The 25,177-nt window shown below is 34.2% G+C and overlaps 1 protein-coding gene and 1 pseudogene across 1 annotated transcript; both read right to left on the bottom strand.

Moving 5' to 3' along the window:
• Positions 1–756: 756 nt before the first annotated feature.
• LOC120200272 (biogenesis of lysosome-related organelles complex 1 subunit 1-like) lies at positions 757–1,439 on the bottom strand. Its single transcript, XM_039201159.1, has 3 exons — positions 1,225–1,439; positions 922–1,127; positions 757–851 (listed from the first exon to the last, which is right to left on the bottom strand). Exons 1-3 carry the CDS (start codon positions 1,376–1,378, stop codon positions 762–764), a joined length of 450 nt encoding a protein of 149 aa, XP_039057090.1. The 5' UTR covers positions 1,379–1,439; the 3' UTR covers positions 757–761.
• Positions 1,440–3,933: 2,494 nt separating this feature from the next.
• On the bottom strand, positions 3,934–17,397 carry LOC120200281 (annotated as a pseudogene).
• Between the last annotated feature and the right edge of the window lie 7,780 nt (positions 17,398–25,177).

Below are 25,177 nucleotides of genomic sequence, written 5' to 3'. Positions count from 1 at the left end.
GGTTAAAATAAAATTTTACCATTTCATTAAACTTTTTTATATTTTCAATTTTGTAAAAAAAATTATATAAATTTTATGAATTTAAATTTTATAAAGAAAATATATAAATATTTTCCAACTTGTTAAAAAACAAATATAATAAGGATAATTTAGTCAAATATACATTCCAATAATCTTTTATTCATTTAACCAAATACGGTAATCTTACATTCCCGCTAAATCAACCAAACACAAAATATAACATTCCTAATAATCCTATTCCCTGATAATATTTTATTCTGACCGGTAATCTTATATTCCGTGAACCAAACGCACGCGGAGAGTATGTTACTGTACCAGTCTTTTACTAAAACATCATGAATAAATTAACATAATCCAAAGAAAAGAAGAGAAAAAAAGCTCTTCCCGCTTGTGGAAGATGCTCCAGACGTTAAAAACACATTCCCAAATAGGATTTGAGAACGGAGAACCCCAGAATTACATAGAAGTAACATTTTTTTTTTGCAAAGCAATCACATAGACATATTAAGCCATGCTCATATACCCCAAGAGAACCAGCATCAAACCGTTTATGATCTATGGTTCCTTCTAACTTCCAAGCTCAACTTTCATCGTCAAATGTACTCTAAGTAAATACCAGAATCCCATTTAATTCCCAGAAACAAACAGTAGTAGTAGCGAGGGTACATTATGATTTGATTGAGGCTAACTTGAAAAAGAAATGTAAGGAATTAATAAAATCGCGTACTCGTATTCTTATGTCATCGTTGATGGATGTTGCGAATTGCCGCGTTGATACTCTTACAATCAAAATCCATGCTCTTCATCCAGTTCTCGAAGTCTCCAATTTCCTAGAAACCAGTCGTAATTAAGTAAAAAGAGTGAAGGACGAGTGCGATTAAAAAAAAGGCTAAAAAAAACCTTAACAGCAGTGTTAATGTCGTGAGAAGCAGCAAGCCATTGATCGGTCTGCTTCATGAAACAAGCAATGGTTGAAGCCAAAGCACGAACTTTCGCCTCGATTCGCTTCTCGTTTATAAACGGCTCTTGCACACCGCCATTCACGACCTCCACCAACAAATCCGACACTCTCCCCGCCTTCCTAATCGCATCTTTCTTCGCTTTCTCTGCTCCAATCAAATTCATTTTTAATAAATTACTTAATTAAAAATTTGGAACCACAAAACTGAAATTAACAGGGGGGAAGGGAGAAAATAACCGGACCGGCCTGATCCCGGAGCTGGAGTGAAGTCTGATGGTGATAGTGGTAAATTTGGATTAAAGAAGATTCAAGATCTCCTGCGCCGGGTCGGGATTTGGTCATCTCGGATGGGGATAACACGCGCCCACGCGTCTGTGGAAGCTGCGTTGAGTTCATTTCTGCTCAGTTTGTTTTTCTGGAGTTGTGTTTGTGTTGCGTTGTTTGTAAAGTCAACTGCTTTAGCAGCAACACTATTCGGACTTCACCAAATTTCGGTATCGACTTCTTTAGGCCAAAGGTGGAATTATCAACCATTTTAATTTTAAATGATAATAATTATTATTATAAATGTGTTCTTTAGGCCTTAGACTCGATGGCAATCATGCTAAAAAGGCTCGATTCCCTTAACCAATATCCAAAAGCATAGAACAACTTAATATAAGATCAACTCACTTAGGTCCACATGTTGGGCCTTGTGTCATGACCCAAAAGCTTCTTATTTCGATCGGTTTAGATATAGCAACTCAATCTATGAAAATACATAACAGGTGTAGTGAAGGCAACTTCAACTTTTTTATATTAAGCTAGTATAATTGAGACATCTTATCTTGGTAGAAACAAAAGAGTCGTGATATCTCTCGCTAGGACAAAGGACACCTCAACACTAGTTAAAACGCAACGGAATCACTCCTATTTTTAGAGCAGGGGCTCTCCAACCTCTTGAATGGTTTATATAAGTCGTAAGCTTGGGGTGAAGGCTTTTCGATCTCGACGAAAGTAACTCAACGGTGTCTAGAGGTGGAGGCATATTCATTTTCTTTAGATAGCAAAGACATCTGAGCTCATTTAGTCGGTTAATATGGAGACAGCCCAAGGCAATCGGTTATGAAGAAGACATCTCAACTATGAAAGTTCAATAAATGTATCTCGACGTCATGACATATTGACAGAAGATATAAGATTTCAGCTTTAGAGGTGATGGGATATATGATTGTAACAATAGAGGTAGATTTTCGATACTCGTATATTTATGGGAATGATTTTAGATGATTTTTTTTAAGATGGAAGATGTTTCATGTGTAAGAGAATTTCTTTCAAATTATATCTTTTAATTTATATATTCGAATTCAATAATAAAGAGATAATTTCGCGTCATATCAACTTGAGTAATTAATTCTCTATTTTTATTTTTAATGAAAAGTGAATGTTTTTTTTTCTATATAAATTTTATATCACTTTTTAAAGTTATCAAAGATTGATGACGTTGTCTTTCAAAGATGGTACATAATAAACATTTGATTTACATTTCCTTTCTCCATTCATTTGAGTAATCATATAATTTTCACTTGTCTTTAACTTCTACGTACAAATCATCCTAGAATATACTCGACCATTAATTATTTTATTTAACTCCATAAATAACTCCTTTTGACCATACATGTGAACTGACACAATGTTCAAAATATCAAATATTTTCCTTGAATTTTTAATTTTCTTTACATTTTCTTCAATTGTTGTTGCAGGACTTCATACTTAAGACATGATCTACACTTTTAACTATAATGACTTTATTTGTTGCAATTATAACAATGTACTTAAGATTAATTTTCTTATTGAAATTCGTCTTTGCCTCTAAAACCTTGTCCATAGATAGGTGTCTGATAGTTTTCACTTGTTTGGAGTCTTCCATGTGATTGATTGTCATATCCATGTGTTTCTCATCTAGTTTTGTATCTTCCATGATATCCACCATAAATTTTTCTGTCTCGTTTGTAGTTATTGTTGACTTCACCTTTGTTGACGTTCAACTTACTTTTAACTATATATAAAAGAAATCGTTTGATTCCTCAATAACTACAACTACATGGTAAAATCTTCATGTTAACGACTGTAAAATATTTTTCATCATTTTGACCTCATCACGAATTTTTCGGTTTCATTTCATTTTATTTACTATAACTTTCACACAACTAACGTGCTCATTGATTATTTCTAAACTTTTCGTTTTCAAAATCTCAAACATTGTTCTAAGTGGATGTAGATATAATTGTTTTAGCTTTTTCTACGTTTTGAAGACTTGTTTTGCGGTTTTCGCATCCAAATTTTTTAAAAGATATATTCATCTACTCTTCGAAAAATAAAAAAAGCTTCTTCTTATTTTTTTTATGATCTTCCTTCATTGTCCTTTTATCTTCACTAATTAAAACTGCTTCTACTGATATATTTTCAAGCTTGACGTATCTTTCTTCGATGAAATCTCAACAATCTTATAGATCAAGTATGACATTTATTTGAATACATCAATTAACATAATTCGTTTTCCAATCTCGTAATTTTTAATTAAATCATAATTATTATTTTTTAATAACGTAGAATTGAAGTAAACTCTCATACCATTTGTTAAAAACATATAATGAACACACAATATGAGTTTATAACTAACAAATATTAGTATAATTACTACCACACAAAATAGAAGTGTAAATATTTTTACAATATACTAGTAGCTGCTAGTTTACACAAACTCTCACGACTTTATTAAACTTATTTAACTCACAATTTCGTATATTATTTTATTTTATATTATCTTTTTATTATTTTATCTTATCATAATGCTTCATGAACTTTCTCAATAATCCATAAGACTTCTACACAATTTCTATCCATGTATATTATGCCACAGAGATTGAATATTAAATCAAGCTTGGCTTTCAACATTACGGTATAGATAACTAATTAGGCCTCCTGCAATTCTTCCTGATTTCACCATTTGATCCGGTGAGCAGCGTTATATCTCCCATCTTCATCATTGCGGTAACAAAGTCCGAATAAAATGCCTTCACGTTCTTACTGTATGTTTTAACCAACGAATCGGTGGATCCGCCATTTAAGAGTATCTGATCCGAGTGGAGCAGACCCTTGTTGTTCAAGAGGTTCTTGAAGTATTTCAAATCAAAAGAATTTGGGGTTTCCACATCTAAGGGTGCAAGGTTGTTGTCCACTGAGCCGCTCGCTATCGAGCAGTTACTTTGCCTTGCCTTCGCAAATGAACTGTCGATGTTCGTTTCGTTGTATATCCGATTTCTAATGACCACACACACTACAACAAAACTGTTATGTAGCGGCGTTTTTAGCGGCGTTTGGAGAGTAAACGCCACAAAATTTAAATATATAGCGGCGTTTACAATCCAAACGCCACAAAATGATACTTTAGCGGCGTTTTTTAAACAAACGCCGCTATAGAGTAGTACTTTAGCGAAAAACGCCGCTAAATACTCGTGATTTAGTGGCATTTTTCTATAAACGCCGCTAAAGACTCGTACTTTAGTGACGTTTTAAGCACAAACACCACTAAAGTATTACTCCATCGCGGCACTTATATAAAAAACGCCACGAAAGTATGAGTATTTAGCGACGTTTGTGCTTAAAATGCCACTAAAGCACGAGTATTTAGCGGCGTTTGTGCTTAAAACGCCGCTAAAGCACGAGTATTTAGCGGCGTTTGTACAAAAACGCCACTAAATTAGCGTGATACTAAGTTTTTAAAAATTCAAAAAAGCACTTCAGCCTCCTCTCAGACACGCCACTCTCTCTCTCTGTACTTGTTTTATATATATTCTTCCTCCTTTTCTTTCATCGTCTCTCTGTATCTCTTCAAATTTTGAAGTATATCTTCTCTCAAATCTATTTCTTCATCGCCTTCTCTTCCTATTATTTCCCTCACTGTAAAGTTCCATCATTTCTTCCCAATTTTTTTTATCCTTTGTTGACTTCATATGTTTAGATTTGATTGTAATTTTGAAGCTTTTTTGGTCCAAAATCACCAGCTACATCTCGATTACTTGATTTTCATTTTGGTTTTATCTTAAAATTTTCATATCTTATCTGGGTTCTTCGTGTTTCATGCTTTCGAGTATATTTGTATGCAATGTTAATCTCTTTTTTCTATTGCTTTCAGGAGAGTGATTACCCAGAGTTAGCCATTGCTAGCTTTTAGGGTTTACGAAATGGAAGGGAATGCAATTAGGTTCACACAGTGTTGCCGTTCACTGTTTGCATAAACCCCAATATGGTTAGTTGTTTTTCCTTTAAAGAATAACTTTCAGATTGTTCTTTTATCTTCAATTGCTGTTTCTCTTATAGAAGTTGTTGTTGGTTATTATAAATTTTGATTTCCCTGTACTCCCATAATATTCGCCATGGAAAAAATCGAAGGAATTAAGTTCTAGAAAACGATAATTGTGAAAGCTAACTCAAATTAAATGCTTGCTTTTTACTGAATTCGAAAATGATCATAATATGCTTGCTTTTTTGCTAAATATATTGAATTCATCTCTAATCTCTTTTCTTTTGGAATGCTGAATAGATTGAAGTACTTTTGGTATTTTTTAATCTAACTCATGGGATTACTTCCACCAAAGATTTGTAATTTCACCTTTGGTCTTGGCATCACAATTCTAGAATTTCCAAAAGGGAAATTTTGGAAATTCTTCTCCTTATTATTTTGTTCTAGAGCATTAGCACAATGGCTAGTGCCACCCATACTGTTGTCCATCTTTGATAAGAACACCTACCTTTTTTATCCATTATAATAACCATTACTAGTTTCTTACTCTCTGATATTGTTGGATTAGATACTCTCACCTAATTTAGAGTCTTTTGATTGCTCTTTGAACTTGATTGATCTCTATTTTTGCCTCTTAGAATCTGCAAAATACTCTATATATCCCTGATTTTTTTCAGACTACCTTTCTACTCCTCCCATTATTTAGTAGCTTTTAATTCATCTTTCATTTTCTTTATCTCATTTGTTATCTCATCTATTTGTGAATAACTACCCCACCGTTGAAGCTTTGGTTTCACAGAATGTGAATTATTCATTTCTTTTTCTGGTTTTACAACACATTAATTCAAACAAACTCATTCTTCTGTCCTCTTCTGCGAACAAACTTGTGCATAAAGTTTCATCTTCCTTTTTCTGTTGTTCATTATGTACTCCTTTTGTTTCCCAGTTTTTCATTTATATTCTCTTTATTCGCTAAAAAATTAATATTTCTTTTTACCTTTGGAGACCTTTTAACTAAGACTAAATTTGACGTTGTCATTGAGTTCTAAATACTTGGGCAAACAGATCAAGAACTGCAGTGTATGGCATTTCCTGATGAGTTTTAACATGAAACTTGCTTTAACTTCTTTTTCTTCTATTATTTTTATTGTCCTTTTTTGGTTCAATGTTCAAACATACTTATTAAACTTGAACAGATACCAAACTCATTGATAACATTGGGCTACCTGGTTATTAGCTCAAAGTTCTTTTGTCACTGAATTATTTGTGACATGAGTAGATATCAAACTTATTAAACTTGAATAGATACTGAATCATTGGATACTTTGTGACATCACTGAATTATTTTACATATAACCTATATGTTGTGGTTACAAATAAAAGTTTGATGCAAAATACTAAAGAAAGAGGAGTAGAAAATGAGTCGAATGGAAAACATTTTTAGTTTTCTTTCTAATCTACTGGATAAAATGATTGGATTTCTTTCGTCATGTTGTGGTTTGAGAAGGATTTTCCCCCTAACCTATGTCTGCAGTTACATGGTCATTGATATATATATTTTTTGAAACATTGGATATTGTCTCACTTATGTAAAGGCTAACATTGATCTGGTTCTTACGGCAACATGGTTGCTTGGCACGAAATGTTTGCTTATATCAAAGGCACAAACTGGATAGCTAAACTCATGCTTGTGTTATGCTAATTCTTGTTTCTTTTCTCTTGAGAATTAGATTGTTGAACTTTAGTCATTGACTTGTGTTACTTCTTTTGTGTTTTAGTTTTCTGTTTTATCACTTTACCTAGATAACCCCATATACTTTTGTTGTTTATTGTGATTAATTTTCTGGAGCTAGTCACCCTCCAGAACCTGTTGACACATATCTTATGAAAATTGTTTCTGGAGCTAGTGATTAATTTGCTTTATTTCTATGGCATGTGTGGCATGGTGAAGGAGTTATTGCTTAAGCGATACTTCAGCAAGGTATTTTCTGCTTCAAAAACTTGTGTACTTTACTTTTTTGTGTCTAGAACTGGACTAGTTGAGTGATGAGGTTGCAAATGAAAATTGCAGGAAGTTCGTGGTAGCGTTGTAGTACCGAAATCTGATATAGTTCAGGCATACATTCTAACCATGTTTTTCGCTTTTCCCTCTCTCTTCAGTAGCTTGTTTATGTTTTAGTCATTATTTTGGCAGTGATTGTTGTATGGTTGCCATGAAATCTAGAAAAACTCATGCATAATGAGGAAAAAAATATTGATAAATTCTTCTTGCAGATTGGTGATGTTTCACACAATGCATATAAAAATATTAGGGGGTAAGGAAATGATTTTTCACAATCCTCTGTGTCTGATGGCAACACATATTTGTTTACATGTTGGTAGGGTTATTTACTTACTTTGTTGTATTTTAGTATAGAAATTAATTATTATATCATATTAGCCCATGATATACGGACTCAAGTGTGAGCTTTTCTACATATTTGAAGTTTCTTTGGTGGACATATTTCCATATCCCTATGTTAGAACTTCAATAGAAATGAGAAGTCTTGAGTGACACAAATATCAGCACTTCAGCAGTCGTACACTCTATGGAACTTTTGTTTGGATTATATTATGATATTATGTTTGCTTCTATAAAAACTTCGAGCGAGAATTCAAAATCCAAGTGACCATGAAAGATGTGATACTTTTGATCAAACTTGCATGAGGTGAGATAGCATTCTTGTTCCTCGATTTTCGTTTTTGCATGTTATGGCCTATGAATTAGTGAACCTTACAACTTTGTTATGCTTGATAAAAGTTTAAGATAATTTTTCGCATTTTCTTGCCAGGAGTTTGAATCTGATTGTGAGCTTTCAGCATCTGAATCTGACGAAGAAGAGCGTAAAAGAACCAAAACATCCAGAACAACTTGTGATAGGAAGAAGCATCAAAGGATGTGGACCCTTGCTGAGGTGATTAAGTTGGTTGAAGGAATTGCTCATTATGGTGTTGGAAGATGGACTAATATAAAAAAGCTTCTATTTGCATCATCTTCTATTGGTAGCTATTTTGTGAAGGGTTTTTGGATTTGAGTATTGTTATACTTTTTGGTGGTTATGGCTCATATTATTGTTTATTCTAGTTAACAATGTTGAACTACATTAATGTAAACTTTGATTTATTATTATGAATTTCAAGTTTTTTGTTATGAATTTCAAGTTTAAGTTTGATGTTATGGATGTCAAGTTTATTTGATAATGCTATATGTTAAAATTTTAAATTTGGGTAAAAAAAGTAGAAAACAACATTTGAAAAAGTAGTTTTAGTTCGCGGCGTTTGTATAAAAAACGCATCTATAGATCTGACTTTTTGCGGCGTTTGTTCCAAAAACGCAGTTATAGATCTGACCTTTTACGGCATTTGTTCCAAAAACGCCGCTATAGATCTGACCTATTGTGGCGTTTGTCTCCAAAAACGCCGCTATAGATCTCGACCTTTTGCGGCGTTTGTTTCAAAAATGCCGCTATAGATATCGACCCTTTGCGGCGTTTGTTCTAAAAACGACGTGATAGATCTTGACCTATTGCGGCATTTTTTGTTCTCAAACACCGCTATTTTTAGCGGCGCTGGTATGGCCGATGCTTCTTGCGGCGTTTTTTCAATCGCCGTAAGTGCTTTTAGCGGCGCTTAAAAACGCCACTATAAGACTAAAAAAACGCCGTTAAAACTCTATTTTGTTGTAGTGACACCTCGCCTGCTCAATGGTGTGAGCCCCTGTAGGAACAACACCATGAACCAATTTAAAGTAAAGCTCCAAAGTCTGAACATATAAAAAAATAGTGCAGGATATGATACCGGATAATACAACCATGTCCTTGGCAGAAAGGCCTTGTGCTTGGAATCTATTGATGAGTTGGGCGAGTGTGGAAGTAGGACGAGGGATGACACCACTATTTGCAGCAGAAAAGCTTGTTGTCTTTGAGTCCATTCTTCCGAGCTTAACTTCCCAGTCGGGCCCTCCGAGCTTTACAATGGAATACTGAGTTGCAATGGCTAAGATGTCAGCACATGAGACTACACCAACACAAACTTTCTCCACATTAGCCTTAATGGCATCGACGACCTCGAATCCTCAAGGAATTATTATTTGGAGTTGTGATTTTCTCCCCCGTGAAAGAAGAAGTGTCGTCCAGGAGTATTGACCCATCACAACCCTGTCATAATTATACATCAAACACATAATTAGTAACCAATGGCATCTCATGATCATAAATCAGCACTTGTTGATTCCAAGAATGGAATTTCGTGTAGGTTATGCATGCATGGTTCACTCTATTATTAAATTGAATGATGTGTGTAGAAGGAAAATGACATAAAACAAAGGAAATTACATTGACAAAACAATCATGGAAGAAAAAGCGGAGGAGTGAAGCACCCATGCGGGGCTCTTTTGACACTGCTGCATCAATTACCGACTCAACTGTAGAGAACACCTTCGGACACGATTTCGAGTTTACATGTTATTAGGTCCGTTTATGACAATTATAAGTTGGATTCGTCGATAGATAGTAGGAGGTTCGTCCCTTCTTAGTTGAGTGGAAAATCACGATCGGTGGAAGAACAACGATGGTTGGTGTTTAAAAGAAGAGAATAAGTTACCACGGGAAGAAGAAAGAAAAGGATAAATGTCCATTGTAAAGGTGTTAACCCCTTTCTCAGTCGTGGTGAGGGGTATTTATAAAATGATCTTTAGTGTGTGTCAGCCGTAAGGTTATGATAATTAATTTTAGATCGATAAACTAGGTAGATCTAATAGTTAAACTTTAGATTTCGTTTTGGCATATCATATGGGTCCAAAAGAGGTTTTATCTATGCTAGTTGACTAGAAACTTGTATTCATAGGATGTGTTCTAGTCGAAGACTCTGATAGATAGATAGATCTATCTAAAGATCTTGACTAATGGAGAGATAATAATTTCAGTCGAAAATTTGGAGGTTTCCAAAAATAATTCAAAGGTTTTTAAAGACCATCTTCGAAGATATAACAAGGACATACAAGGCATTGAATTTGATTGATTGACTCAGTATTTAAAAAAGTTTTCAATCTCAGCTAATCACTTGTTTAGTACTTTTTTTCTTATCTCTTCCTCTAATTAAGTACACTTAAACCAACACTAACATGATGTTTAAAGTGCTGCAAATGCTGGGTCTGTTAATTAACTGTTTTTACTGCTGATAATGTAAGCTTTAACAGTAATATGCTGTGTATGATGGCGAAATTTAGCCAATTTTCACTATTTATTTTACATACTTTATAGCACCAACATTCAATAGCACCAACACTTAACATACATATTGATCATAATAGGATAAACTATATGTTTAGTATCTAAATTATTATTTTTATTTTGGTACTTAAACTCTATTTTCTTTTAAAGTTATACCTAACGTTTATTTTAAGTTAATTTTAGTACTCTACCATTAAGAATTTAATTATGATGTTGATGTGTCATCATAGAGTAATGTCTGATAAGATTCTAAACCTAAGCTTAATGAATGAAGAATAGAGAAGATAAAAGAGAAGAGGCTCTCTGAACCTTGTTTTTGATAAAATACATACCAAGTCTTTACAAGCCAAGCCTACTTATAACTGCATAGTGTACAACAACCTAACTAAAACATAATGCATAACAGAAAACTACATAACAAAAAAGCCTAAAAAACTCATAACCCCATAACCGTTTACATAACAGAAACCTATTACATTCATCAACCTTCTGTGCATTCTCACATACTCTCAACATTCTCTATGCTTTCCAAACTTTTATACAACATCTTGAGACATCAACATTCTCCATGCTTTTCCAAACTTCTATACAGTAGCTGCGTGACCAGAAGTTTTTGACGATGTTTCACAAACATAGGTGCCGAGAGTGGCTTAGTCAGGACATCAACAACTTGTTCATGCGTTGGAACTTCATGCACCTACAGCTTACTAGCAACAACCATCTCACGGACCAAAAACAGATCAAACTCAACATGCTTGAACTTTGAGTGAAGCACATGATTAGCACAAACAACTACACCACTACTATTATCACACCACAAGGTTTCTCGGCCATGCACATTCATATGAAGCTCTTTGAGCAAAGACATAACCCACACCAAATCAGCAGCAGCCGAGGCAACACTCTGATACTCTGCCTCGGTAGTAGAACGTGCAATAACTTGCTGCTTACGAGAGCTCCAAGAAATAAGATTGCCTCTAAAATTAAAGACTATATCCCAAGGTTGATCGCCTATCATTGACATCAGAGGCCCAAGTAGCATCAGCAAACCCAGTTAAAGATAACCTTGATGATGAAGTGAAATGTAATCCGTAATTAGTTGTTCCTTAAAGATAACATAAAATCCTTTTGACAGCCTGAAAATGTATGTCAAGCGGTGTTTGTATGAATTGACAAACTCTATTTACTGAGTAAGCACTGCCAGGAAGAGTCACTACAACATATTGAAGAGCACCCACTATACTTCAATTGTAATACCCTCAACTCGTATATGATCCGGATACGAATATGAAGTGTCACATTGACTTTTCAAAACACTTTTACAAAATAATGAAAAGTTCCCACTTTTATTAGATAAATCTGCATAATTTATGCAAATTCATTCAAAGAGTTTACAAAACTTATCAAAGCTTATACAATTTGAATCTTGTAACTACATGCCAACTACATTCTATATAACAAAATACATATATTCAAATGTGTTTCTGATATGATATGTGGAAAGGAGGAGCTGACCTGGATCGCCTATCTTCACTCCTTTTTTTTCATGTCGGAACCTACGTATGAAACATACACATGCTAAGTCTGTGACTTAGTGAGACATAGTAAAACATACAATATGAACTTTAAGTCCTAACAATGCATGTATAATCTATACTATCATGTCATACAAAAATCATATATTTTGTCATGCAACAATTATTCACCTCTACATATATCATCATCCACATTTTTATCATTATCATATAATATCATTAATCCTTTTTAACATATGATCTTGTACCTATTATTTCAGTATAACATATAACACACATATGATTTCACATGTTTCATAGCACAAAGCATATATAATGTGTTTATTGTTATCTCTTTATTAGCCCATGTACACATGTGAGAACTAAAGATATGTGAGTACATAGAGATTGTACACAAATGCTGTCACCACAGCTCGTATAAAGATCCACTGAGTGGCATGTGAAATTTGTCCCGAAGGACCTTATCTATGTCTCGAAGGACCTATACATATGTCCCAAAGGATAACTCTTTAAGAACCATATACATATTCCAATGGACCAAATAAGTGTACTGAAGTACCGCATATATGTTCCAAAGGATTACATATATGTCTCGAAGGACCACGTAGAACCCTCGACTCTTGGCATGCCAACTATACCTCTATCTCTCATGACACATAACATGGGCATTATCATTTTGTTTATCACATATTCACATGTTCATATCACATATGCATATAATCTCATTTCACATTCTCATGTGGTCACATAGCTCATGTCACATTCTCATATGGTCACATAGATCTTATAACATTTTCGTATGATCTCATAGTTTATTTCACTTTCTCATGAAATCACTTATATCATATAGTTTATAATTTGTTCTCTTATGTTCACATATATCATGTAGCATATATGGTCACATATCACATGTTCATACAATTACTTATATCCCTATTGTCATATATATATATATCATATCTCATATCTCATAGATTCATCACATTAACATGTATTCACACCAATCATGTAACACATATACTCATATCAAACACATGCTCATGTTCATGACTTCATGCATACTACTATAGGAAATAGACTCATCTCAAGTCCTATTTCCATTAAATACCATATGCCACTAGTATGCACTCACCTTAGCCTCACTTGATCCCAATTACTTCTATGACTTGATTTCTCTTTCTTGATTGATTCTAGCTTTTCAGTCATTCTGGAACTTGTTTGTGCTCAATATCTACACAATCATACATTCCAAGTATTATAATTTGATCCTTAATTTCTTAAGTTAAAAGAAATGTTTAATTCTATTTTCCATTTGAAGTAGTATCGGTACTCAAGGTATGGTAGTAGTATCGATACCAAGCCTGGAATCGATACCCATTTTGTATTCGAAATCCTTGTTTCAAAAATTGGTACCGATACTGACCTTATGGTATCGATACTACCCTCTAGGTATCAATACCTCATGAATACCTTTGTCAAATTCAAACTTATTGTATTGATACTATTCAACCAGTATCGATACCCCTTTACCAAATATTACACTTTTACTATTGAAGTATCGGTAATGGATGAAGCAGTACCGATACTCATAGCCTAGATTTCACTTTTAAAGCCCGAAAATTCATCAAGACTTATCTAAACTCCTTATTTTACACTCCTCTTATTACTTAAAACTCAAATATACTTTATCAAACTATCTTATATCACTTTAAAACATCTAAACATTCAATATCTCATTAGAATAATTGAAACTAAAAATCTTGCCAATTATTCCACCTTGTAATTCATCCCATTTAACCTCTTTAATCTCTTATTCATACTGATGAGAAGTCAAATATGACTTCTGAATTTATTAACAAGCTCTATTTCAACAATTCACTTAAAAACCATTTTTCATCAATCACCCATAATTTGAAATTCTGTTAGTGTTAAGCCACCCTAAGTTTCTCTTAAGCTTTCTTAACATCCCAAGAATAAAACCAACTCAAAACTTACAAAAATTAACCAACTGAAAGCATTCTCACCTTTAAAATAAGCTCACGGTGGAGAGGAGGAAGAAGAAGCAAAGTTTATAGACTTCTCTTTTCTCTTTTTCTCTCATTTTCACGTGGTAATATCATTTATAAATGAATAATAAAAAATTATTTCCTTTGAAAAGACCAATTTACCCTTACCTCATTCCATATTTACTAACTCATCATTCACAAAATATCCCCAATTCAGTCCCTAAACTTTTCAAAATTTTAAAATTAGACCTTAAAGTTTTAAAACTTACATTTTAGTCACTAGCCCTGATTTTGGGATGTTACATTAATACTCAGCAACATTGGTTAAGGAATCACCATCACGGGATGACAACTTACACGTAGAAACCTTATGAGTTGGAAGTCCTTTTGCATCATCAAAACCATACCTCTGCAACAAGTCACACATGACTTTTCTTGACTCAATACTAATCCATTAAAATCATAACATACTTCAATACCCAAAAATAAACTAAGAGAACCAAGAACTGTAACACCCCCAACCCGTATCCGACCATGATACGAATCCGAGGTGTCACATTGACTTTTCAAATCATTTACTTTTATAAGATGGTTGAAAATTTAAAATTAAAATTAAAATAAACTGAATAATTTACATTAAATACAATCACATGGTTTTACAAAACCGATCAGAGCATATACGATTTAAACATTTAATTACATGCCATCTAAACTTAATATAACAAAATACATACAGTTCAAATTATTTCTGATCTGATTTTCAAGTAGAGTATGTTGTCTTGACTTGCTTAGCTTTAATCTCCTTGCTTCTTTGTACATATGTATGAAACACTCATATGCTAAGTTATTGACTTAGTGAGGCATATAAAATGTAAAATAAAACATCTCATAGCTTAATTATATTCTAAGCATTTCATACAATCATGTAAAGAAACTATAAAACACATCATATAACAAAAGCATAAGTACATATATATATATATCATCACCAACATCAACATCATCATCATTATGATCATCATCATCATCAATATCATTATCAACATCATTATCATTATCATTGTCACTATAATTATCATTATCACAGTTCATTATATCTTTTCTTTTAATAGCACATGGTACATAATTGAGAACTTAAGGTATGTGAGTGCATTGAGGTTATACACAAATGATATAATCACAGCTCGTATAAATTGCACCGAAGTGTCACATATAAATTATACCGAAGTGCCACATAGAAATATCTTGAAAGACCACATAGTATTATCCAGTAGGACCGCGTAGAAATGTCCCGAAGGACCACGTAGATTGTCCCGAAGGACCGCGTAGAACCCACGACTCTTGGCATGCCAATTATACCATTAGCTCTCATATCACATACTTATGGGCTTTACCTTTTATAACATTTCACATATCTTATCACATAGGCATGTATTCACATATAACATTTTCACATTTCACATATTCATATAATCATATAGTTAAGTATCACATTTCACATAGCTCTCATTTTTTTCATTTAATCACTTAGGTAAATTTTACCAGTTCACATAGATTATCACACATACATTTATTCACATAGCTCATGATCACATAGCTTATATCATTTTCTCATATATCCACATAGATCATGTAACACATAGTATAATATATAACACATAGCTCATATATAACAATGCACGAAACATATATACATATGCATGTATTCATCTACACATAGAAATCATATTAATAATATACTTGTATTCATAAAATCATGTAATCTAACATTGGAAATAGACTCGTCGCAAGTCTTATTTCCCATATCACCATATATTATAATAGTATGCACTCATCTTAGCCTAACTTAGTTAAATCAAAACACTTAACACTCTAGATCAATCTTACAACTTTGAATCGTTCGGATCTTGCCTTCGTTCAATATCTACACAAATATACAATCTAAATAAATATCTTAATTCATAATATTATAAATCAATCACCAATAATTTAAGATAAATGAAGCACTTAATTCACCATTTCACTTTGAATAATATCGGTACCTAAGATCTAGTACCAATACTTCTACACTATAGTATCGATATTATACTTCAGTATCGATACCTATTCTCGATTATGGAATTTCATCTCTCAAAATGGTACCAATACTTATACATTAGTATCGATACATTTCCTTTGATATCGATACAACACTATTGATTTGCACAACTTCACCGTATGGTATCGATACTGGAAGAACAGTATCGATACCTAAACCCATATCTCCCCTATTTTTGCTTGGAAGTATCGGTACTATTCATCCAATACCAATACCCCTTGCCCAGAACTTATTCCTTTTAATCCAAAAATTTGCCAAAACTTACTTAACTTCCACTCTTTTAACTCCTTTCAAATCATTAAACTCAAATATACTTATCAAAACTAAATTATATCACTTAAATATTCCTTAACATCCAAAATCCCACTTCAATACTTGAATCTAAAAACCATGCCATATTTTCAAATATGTTTTTAATCCTTTCTAATACTTCTAACTTATTAATTAGACCATTGACAAGTCAAATATGACTTCAAATTCCATTTACCAACTCTTTCTCAACAATTCACTTAAAAACCCCTTTTATTCAATCTCTCACAACTTGTAAATCTTTTAGTTTTTACTTCTATTTAAACTTCCTTAAGCTTTCCTAACACCCCAAGAATCAAAACCAACTTAAAAATTCAAGAAGTAACAAACTTAGAGGTCTCTTACCTTAACCAAACACTCACGTAGAGAAGAAGAAGAAATGATAAAGAAAGGACTCTAGATTTCTCTGTAAATCTTCATTTCCTTCCACGTGTATATAATACACCACTAACAAATTTTAAATTCATTAATTACCAAAAGAGCAAAATGCCCATTCCTCTTTTAATCTTTGCTAAACAATCATTCACAAAAATATTCCAAATAAATCCCTAAACTTTTAATTTTTCAAAATTAACCACAAAGTTTCAAAAACTTACATTTTAACCACTAACCTTGTTTTTGGGATGCTACAAGATCTTTCAAGGAATCATCTATTACCCTTTGAACTTCTTCATAATTTCTCCCTATTAGACTTATTTCATCAACATAAACTAACATATACACTACATTTCCTTCAGTCTTTCGAACAAAAAGCGACGAATCTGAACGTGCCAAAACAAAACAAACCGAAACCAAATAAACTCGAAGATTATCAAACCAGGATCGAGGAGATTTCTTCAGTCCATAGATAGCTTTATTGAGCTTGCACACCAAACCTTCAATCCCTTGTTCATATATAGATGGTTGAGTCATATAAACCTCTTCGAACAACACTCCATGTAACACACCCAGACCGATGCGGGTGACCCAATCCGATCTGAGGTGTCACATTAGGGCCACCTGAGCGACCCACCGTAAAAATAACAGAAAATTTAAAACTTTTATTAAAACATGTAAACTCATAAAATCATTTATAAATACAAAAGTAAACTTTACCAGTATTCATAAATAAAATAGATTTTCAGACTCGTATATAAAACAAAATACAACCTACATGCCCCCTAATCATATGTACCATACTCTGCAAGCAACTTCGGAAGAACTCCCTTACTGATGTCGATAGATGCATTGATATGATTCTTGTAACCTGAAAAGGTCAGTAACAGAGTGAGCTTTGGGAAGCTTAGTAATACAGAACTACAAGATAATGCTACAGGACATGCAGATAACAGATAACCGTATGTTTCCTTATTGGTTCAGACATCTACAGATTTTTATGCTGAGCGGAGATCCTACGGATATTTCAGGTAGTAACAGACATTAAGCTTTCAGCTTAGATGGAAATATTTTAGATGTTTGGGTTCAGTAGACCATAATAGGATGTCTAGTGTGTTCTCACAAAAAACCAGTGAAAATATATAGATCTTTTTAACACCATAGTAGTCCCTCCAACCGAACGCCAATGCAGTTCCCCGGAACTATATAATCTAAGGGAGTACTTTGGGGCCTGCGAGCCTACCCAAGAAAAATCTTTGGGTCGTAGAGCCTACCCAAGGGTCGCCTTAGGTCCGTAAGGAATTACCAGTCAATGCAGAACATATAAAAGGAATTAATTGCAGCGACTGAACCTGCCAGAATCTTCATACCAGATCCCAGAATATCCCAAATAAAACATTTTTATTCAGTAAACAGAAATAAAAAAGCAGAACAGAATTCATATCAGATATCAGAACATAATCCAGCTCAGAAATCAGAACAAAAATCAGATAAAACATTCATGTGATTAGGGAACACACTAGAGGTTCTAGACATGGTTCGGAGATACTGGATAATCTTATCGGATAGAAAAACATTGATCTTCAGTATACCAATAGAATGCCAGAAGTTAGAATCACTATTGGAAGAGTTTATTAGCTGACGGAATAATCAGTTATTCAGGATGTGATTTATCAGGACCATTTAGCATTCAGACGTTTTTCGGAGGCACTAAGTAATCAGAAGGGTATTCAGAATTCTTTACATCTAAGTTACTTGTGTTTTCAGATATGACCAGAATTATTTGAGCTGATAAGGGAGAACGAATATTTGAGGCATTTACGATTTGTGTCGACCTATCGAAATATCGAGTCAACCCGAACTGTACAAGTCCCATCAATGATAATTATCAACCGGTCGAATTGTTGTACTTCAAGAGTATTCACTTTTTAATACATATAATTCTTATCAATTTGATCATCTTCAGAATCATCATTGAATGTAACTTAAGAAGACGAACATATATTTCAATGGTCTTTATTTCATTTTCATGTTCAAACTATATCACGAAATATCGACAGACTTGATTTATGGTTCATAACCCATAAGGATGGTACACCATGTAAGTTCATCTGTGTTTCCAGACTTATCCAAATCACTTATTTAATCCTCAGTCAATGAGGTTACTAGTTCATTTCAGAGCTGAAAGTATTATTGAACTTTTATTAAATTCCATCAATGGCATTACTTTGGGTAAATTAATCTTGAAAGTATTCCAGTTCCATTACAGTTCAGAGTATTACGCTCATTTATTTACTGGAGGTTAATTTCACCACTAGGGGAAGTCTTAGTCATTTTTCAGTACAAGGGCATTTTTGTAATTTAACCATGACATTCTTTTCGATAATTTCATATCCAAATATTTCCAACATTTAATCCTTAATGAGATTAATCAGAAATTACGCGTTCAGAGATTGTTTGATTTACTATCTATTCATTGAATTGAGATTTATTTCCGATCAGTATACCAATTTCTTTTTCGAGCCGTAAGAGTCTAATACAGTGTTTCTTCCTTAATCTAATTTATGTATGAGTCCAAAGATAATTAATTACATCTAATGGACCAATCATTCCAATCAAGCATTTATCACCTATCCATGAGTTCCGAAAAGCATACAAAAGGTAGTAGAGTATTACCTCAATTTCCGTGCCATACTAATCAACCATTTAAATTTCATTCAAACGCCCTCGAACTTGAAATCAACTTCTAATAATTCCTTGGTTACATATTAATAGAAATTTCATCAAAAATGAAGCTTAAACGCCGATCAACGGTCGGCTCAGTCAACGGCTTAGCTTGGCTCGGTGGATCGACTCAACTCATTCGGCTCGGTCCAGCCGATTTCCCATGCTGCCAGACGAAGCCAACTCGCAGGGGGTAGCGCGTGGGGGCGTGTGAGGAGGTCTAGGAAGTCGAAAAAATTCCCTAAAAATTTTTAAAATTATTTTAAGGGATTTTGAGACTCTTACCAAGCTCGGTTCATAATTTTGAACGGCGGAGAGCTCGATTTTAAAACATTAGAAACTTTAACTTCCTCACCTCTTCACATGTCGGCAAAATGGAGACAAGAATGACACCGGAGGACTCAGAATGATGCAAGGAACACGATGGTACTGGAGGTGTCAAAAATGGGTGGTTGGATCGACCTAAATTGGGGTGTGACACTCCATTCAGGAATACATTCTGAGTCCACCGTACCATCGTGACACTTAAGAGAGTAATATGGAGACTTTATTCAGGAACACATTTTGTGACACTTAAGAGAGTAATTTTGAGACTGACGATAAAATACTTCAAACAGAGATCGACCACTCAATACACTCGTAGGAAGCCTGTTTATCAGATAAACTACCGAAACAAAGGCATAACTCTAGAATTTTAATGGTAACGAAGCCTGAGTGTCAACACACATTTTCGTCCTACTAGGATTCAAACTCCTAAAAATATGATAGAATTTTGTTAGGATTCAAACTCCTAAAATAGGATAGAGTTCTACTATGATTTAAACTCCTAAAGATAGGATCCACAAGCACTATAAATAGCCATTGTAACTCACTATTGTAAAACACGATTTACAGACAAAATACAGAGGAAAACACGGAAAATACAAAGGCAAAGCTATTGTAAACGATTCGAAAAAGAAATAAAAGGTAGCATTTTTTTATTCGTTCATTTCTCGCATGTGCACGTTATTTTTTTTAGATTTGGTTCGAATAACCCAAAACGTGGGTTGCGCCGATGGCCAAAAATGGGTGGGGTTTCGAAGTTTCGAACCTAGATCTACCATGAGGCATGTTCATTTTTTATCCCCCTAATGCATAATATCAACGTTAATTATCTTTCAAATTTGGCCCCAATCTTTATTTTTCTTTATATTAGTCTTTTTATTTATTGTATAGATATTTTTATTTATTTATTATTTACATTATTGTCATTATATAAATATATATACGTATGTTTTTTTAAAATAGTTTTTAATTGATTTTTTTACACTATATATTAGTATTATATATACATATATTTTTTATTTATTTATATTCATTTGGTTATTTTTTAATAGTATATTTATTTATTATATATATATATACTTTTTTTAATATTTTACTTATAAGCGTATTATTACTATATATATATATATATATATATATATATATATATATATTGTAATTATTATTTAGTTTTTTTACTTTATCATTATACGTATATATATATATGTGTTTTTTAATAGTTTATTTATAAGTCAATTATCATTATATGTATACTTTTATATTTGGTTTATATATTTTTTTTATATATTATATTTTCATATTACTATTATTATTGTTATGATTATTATTTTTCTATTTTACTCATTTATATATATATATATATATATATATATTAATATTTCATTTATTTATTTACTTATTTTTCCTTTTATTTTTTTTACTTATTTTTATTCTTCATTTTTTCCCTCTAACACATCTTATGACTTTTTAAAGGTATTTTCGTCAATTAATCAGAGGTATGTAATTCATGATCAAATTTTACCTTTTAATTTAAAATTACAATTTTCTTAATTAAGACAACTGAAAATTACGTAGTACCGAAAGGGCGGTTCAAGGGTGCTAATCCTTCATTGACCGTAACCGACTCCCGAGCCCGACATATTTCTGGTAAGACGCAGATCAGGTAAGAAATAGGGTATCCGATCAACCCATTTATTTTTAAATAAATGATCTGTGGCGACTCCCAATCCACATTTTTCAAGTCGAAGCCCAATCCCGGGGCCCAAGCGAAAGACGGTTACGACAGCTTGGCGACTCCGCTGGGGACTTTCAAGTGAGTCAGGCTAAGGTAATTTTCAGTTATCTTTTTAACGAAAAGGGTAAGTTTAAATTTTAAGTTAACATTTCGATCCTTATTGCTTACTTTTGATTATATTTTTTCGAGTAAATAGTTGTACTAACCGTTTTCTCAATGATTTCAGCCCTTAAAGTTTTTTTTATCTAAGGCTCTAAGCCCGAGCTCCGAACCCGTTTTAAGTAGGGGTGAAAGCGACGCATTCGTGTGAATTTATTCACCGCATATGCCTAGCAAGTAGCCTTCGAGATTCATATACCTTATGTCTTCGTGTGAATTTATTCTCCGCATAGACATAAGGGAATGTGTCATCTCGAGTTTAACTTAGTTCACACAAGCCTGTGATGGGTTTAGGACTAAGGGTCTGGCAAGCCCAAGGGGGCACCAGCAAGGAGAACTCGGGTACCGTTTTTTAGCACCTAAACCGGGAGACTTTGAAGAATTAGAGCCTACCCTAAAACCTCATTTCAAACCCTAGAATGCCAGAATTATTTCATGCTTTACTTTATGTTCAAAGCATGCGAACTAGACAAATATACGGTTAGGATTTGTTTGAAATTAGCATGCGGGATAGAGATCATGTCCGAGTAGGAATACTAAGCATGTTCGGGTAGATATCATGTGGGGTAGGATTTTTCATTTTATTATTTTGATTTACCTCACTAATATTTTTTATTTTGTCCTCTTTTATTTATTTTTCATCATTTGCATCATAACAAGAAGCCATTGATCCCTAAAAAGGTGTTTGTTACACAAAATAATCTGAATTAATGGATAAAGGTGTTGTAATACAAGAGATTAAAAACCCCGAGGTACGACTATGGTCCGAGAAGATTCAGAAGAAAAAGGGAGACAGTCTTCAAGGATGCTATGTGTCAGAACTGGTTAGCTACACCTCTATTAGCCTAAAGCAGAACGACGTGCAAGAGCTTCGGGACATCTGGGGCAGTTGGAAGAATGATTGGAAACAGAAGTTCAGTCAGCGATATGGTGACATTGCACTTTTGCTTCATGTTAAGACTGATGAGCCCTTAATCAGAGCCTTAGTTCGATTCTGGAACATGTGATACAGTTGCTTCACTTTTAACCATGAGGACATGGTACCTACCATCGAGGAGTATACTATACTATTGCACTGTGAAAGCATTAAACTGGAGCGAGCCTACATCAAACACATCAAGAGTCAGCCTTTTAAGAACAGACTGGCTAAGATTGCAGGAGTTGATGAAAAGTGGGTGACTGACCGACTCCGAAACAAAGGTAACGGGCATGAAATTGAGTGGATCCACATAAGGAAACTAATGAATGACCACCCTGATGAATGGAAGACTATAAACCTTTTTTGCACTAGGTCTGTATGGCTTGATCATCTTTCCGAAGATTTTAGGATGCATTGACGCAGCCATGTTGGAACTGTTTGAGCAACTTTCGAAACGGGTCAACCCAGCACCAACCATCTTAGCCGAGACCTTTCGGTCTCTCAACTATTGCCGAAGAGCTGGCGGAGGTAGATTCATTGGATGTGTTCAGCTCCTTCAAGTCTAGATTCACAGCCACTTCTGGAAGACTAATTGGGTTGCCTACCGCATATTTAGCACTACGTATTCACCTTTGAGAGAGTTCATCACCATGAAATGGCATGAAGGAACTTCAAAAGAGAAGTGGATGAAAGTCTTCACTCATCTATCAAGACCGAGATATTACTTGGAGAGCCCCCTGGTTGTTCCTCAGTGATATTCTTTTCCAATATGGGGACTCTGACACTATGGCCTTACCTGAACTTTGGGATGCAGTTGGGTATGCTCCATTGTTAGCACTTAGACATTATGGGGCACGTCAGTTTGTCCCAGCAACATGCGGACTAGCTAAATCAGAGTTTGAGTATCACAGTGACAACTATAAGAAGATGATCAAGGAAGCAGTCGATTCATAGAAGAAAGTATTCCGGATGGATGTGGTAGCTGCCAGAAACATGCTTGCTCCGGACTATATGGAGTGGCGAAGATTGAGGAAAAATGACAATATTCTGGTGCCAGACTGTGAGGACACCCGGACCATGGAAGAACATCTCAGGCCGTCCCTTCTGGACTTGAGATAGCCAAAACAGAGTTTGAAGCTGTGAACAATGAGCTGGGGAAGAGGATAAAGGAACTTGAGGTTGAGCGCTATCAGTGGAATCTAGATGCTAACTCTCAGAAAGATCGAACAGACAAACTAGAAAGAGAACAAAAAAGAGTCCGTTTAGAGCTCGAAGACTTGAGAAAGGGGTATCAAGATAAAGTCAAGGATAACTCCAAGTTGAAAGTGGCTTCTAATTACTGGAATGAGAGAGCTTGGAAGGAACAGATGAAGACTGCCCAGAGGCTCTTAGCAGGCAGTCAGCATCAAAACTAATGCTTGAGAATCCGAATGGCTGATCTGAAGAAATAATATGAGAGATATGGCAAAATAATAGCTGAGCTAGAAGCTATTGTAGATGGGTTCAAGAAGCAAGTAAGCAAGCTTCAGATAGTGCCCTTCGACGGATGTTTATAGTGGCGTTTCCGTTGGGAGCAAGCACAACAAAGGGTGAAGGCCAGAGACGCAGTCACCCGAGACTTCCTGGATCAAGTACAGAAGGCAGCTCGTCATCTACACGGCCTGGCAAGGGAAGCTGGAGTGGTCCAACAAGGCATACAACCAGTGACAGATGAAAACATAAGACTTGTCAACCTGCTGGAAGCTATTTGGGGTCTAGAGGATTTAGTCCGAATGTACCTTTGATTGTTTTTATGTCTATTACAAGATAAAACATTTTTGTCGAAATAAGGATTATTTATAATAATGGACACTTTTCTGGATCAATGCCTCGAACATTTCATGCATTTTTTTCATTTTGCGTTGTGCATCTACATTTCATTTTTAAGTATTTTCATAAACATGAAATTTCTTCATGGAGGATTCGATGAAGTGGTTTTAACCACATGGAAGCAAGATTGTAACATCAAAAGAAAAAAAAACTGAAAACAATATAGTGGGAGCCTGATCAGCTGATTGTAGGACAAAGCCTGTCAGTATGATCTAAGAAAAGAATCCCCATATCCTAAGGGCTACGATATTGAAGCTGTTAGCTGTTACCACATAAGAAGCCCCAAACATTCCTCTGAAAACTGTAAGGCGCTTGTCGAAGAAGGGGGCATGGCATATACCATTTCCACTTAGAGGATTGTTTTGTTTGAACACGTCTTCGATCTTTCATGTTTGCTTAGTCTTTTAAAGGATTGAATTTATGCTACTTTCTATGGTGGAGCAATTGAACAAATCTTAATCTTTAGTTCTTCGAATATTAAATGAATTAAGGATCCTTTTAATTCTTCAAGAATTATAGATTTTTGACATATGGCAAGATTAGACCTTTCTTATCCTATCTCAAACCCCAAGATAAAATACCTCGAT

The sequence above is a fragment of the Hibiscus syriacus genome, unplaced genomic scaffold (assembly GCF_006381635.1).
Source record: "Hibiscus syriacus cultivar Baekdansim isolate YM2019G1 unplaced genomic scaffold, ASM638163v2 tig00005936_pilon, whole genome shotgun sequence".
NCBI classification, from domain to species: domain Eukaryota; kingdom Viridiplantae; phylum Streptophyta; class Magnoliopsida; order Malvales; family Malvaceae; genus Hibiscus; species Hibiscus syriacus.
Note: the sequence above shows the minus strand (reverse complement) of the source record. Positions and strands in the feature narration are given on the sequence as shown.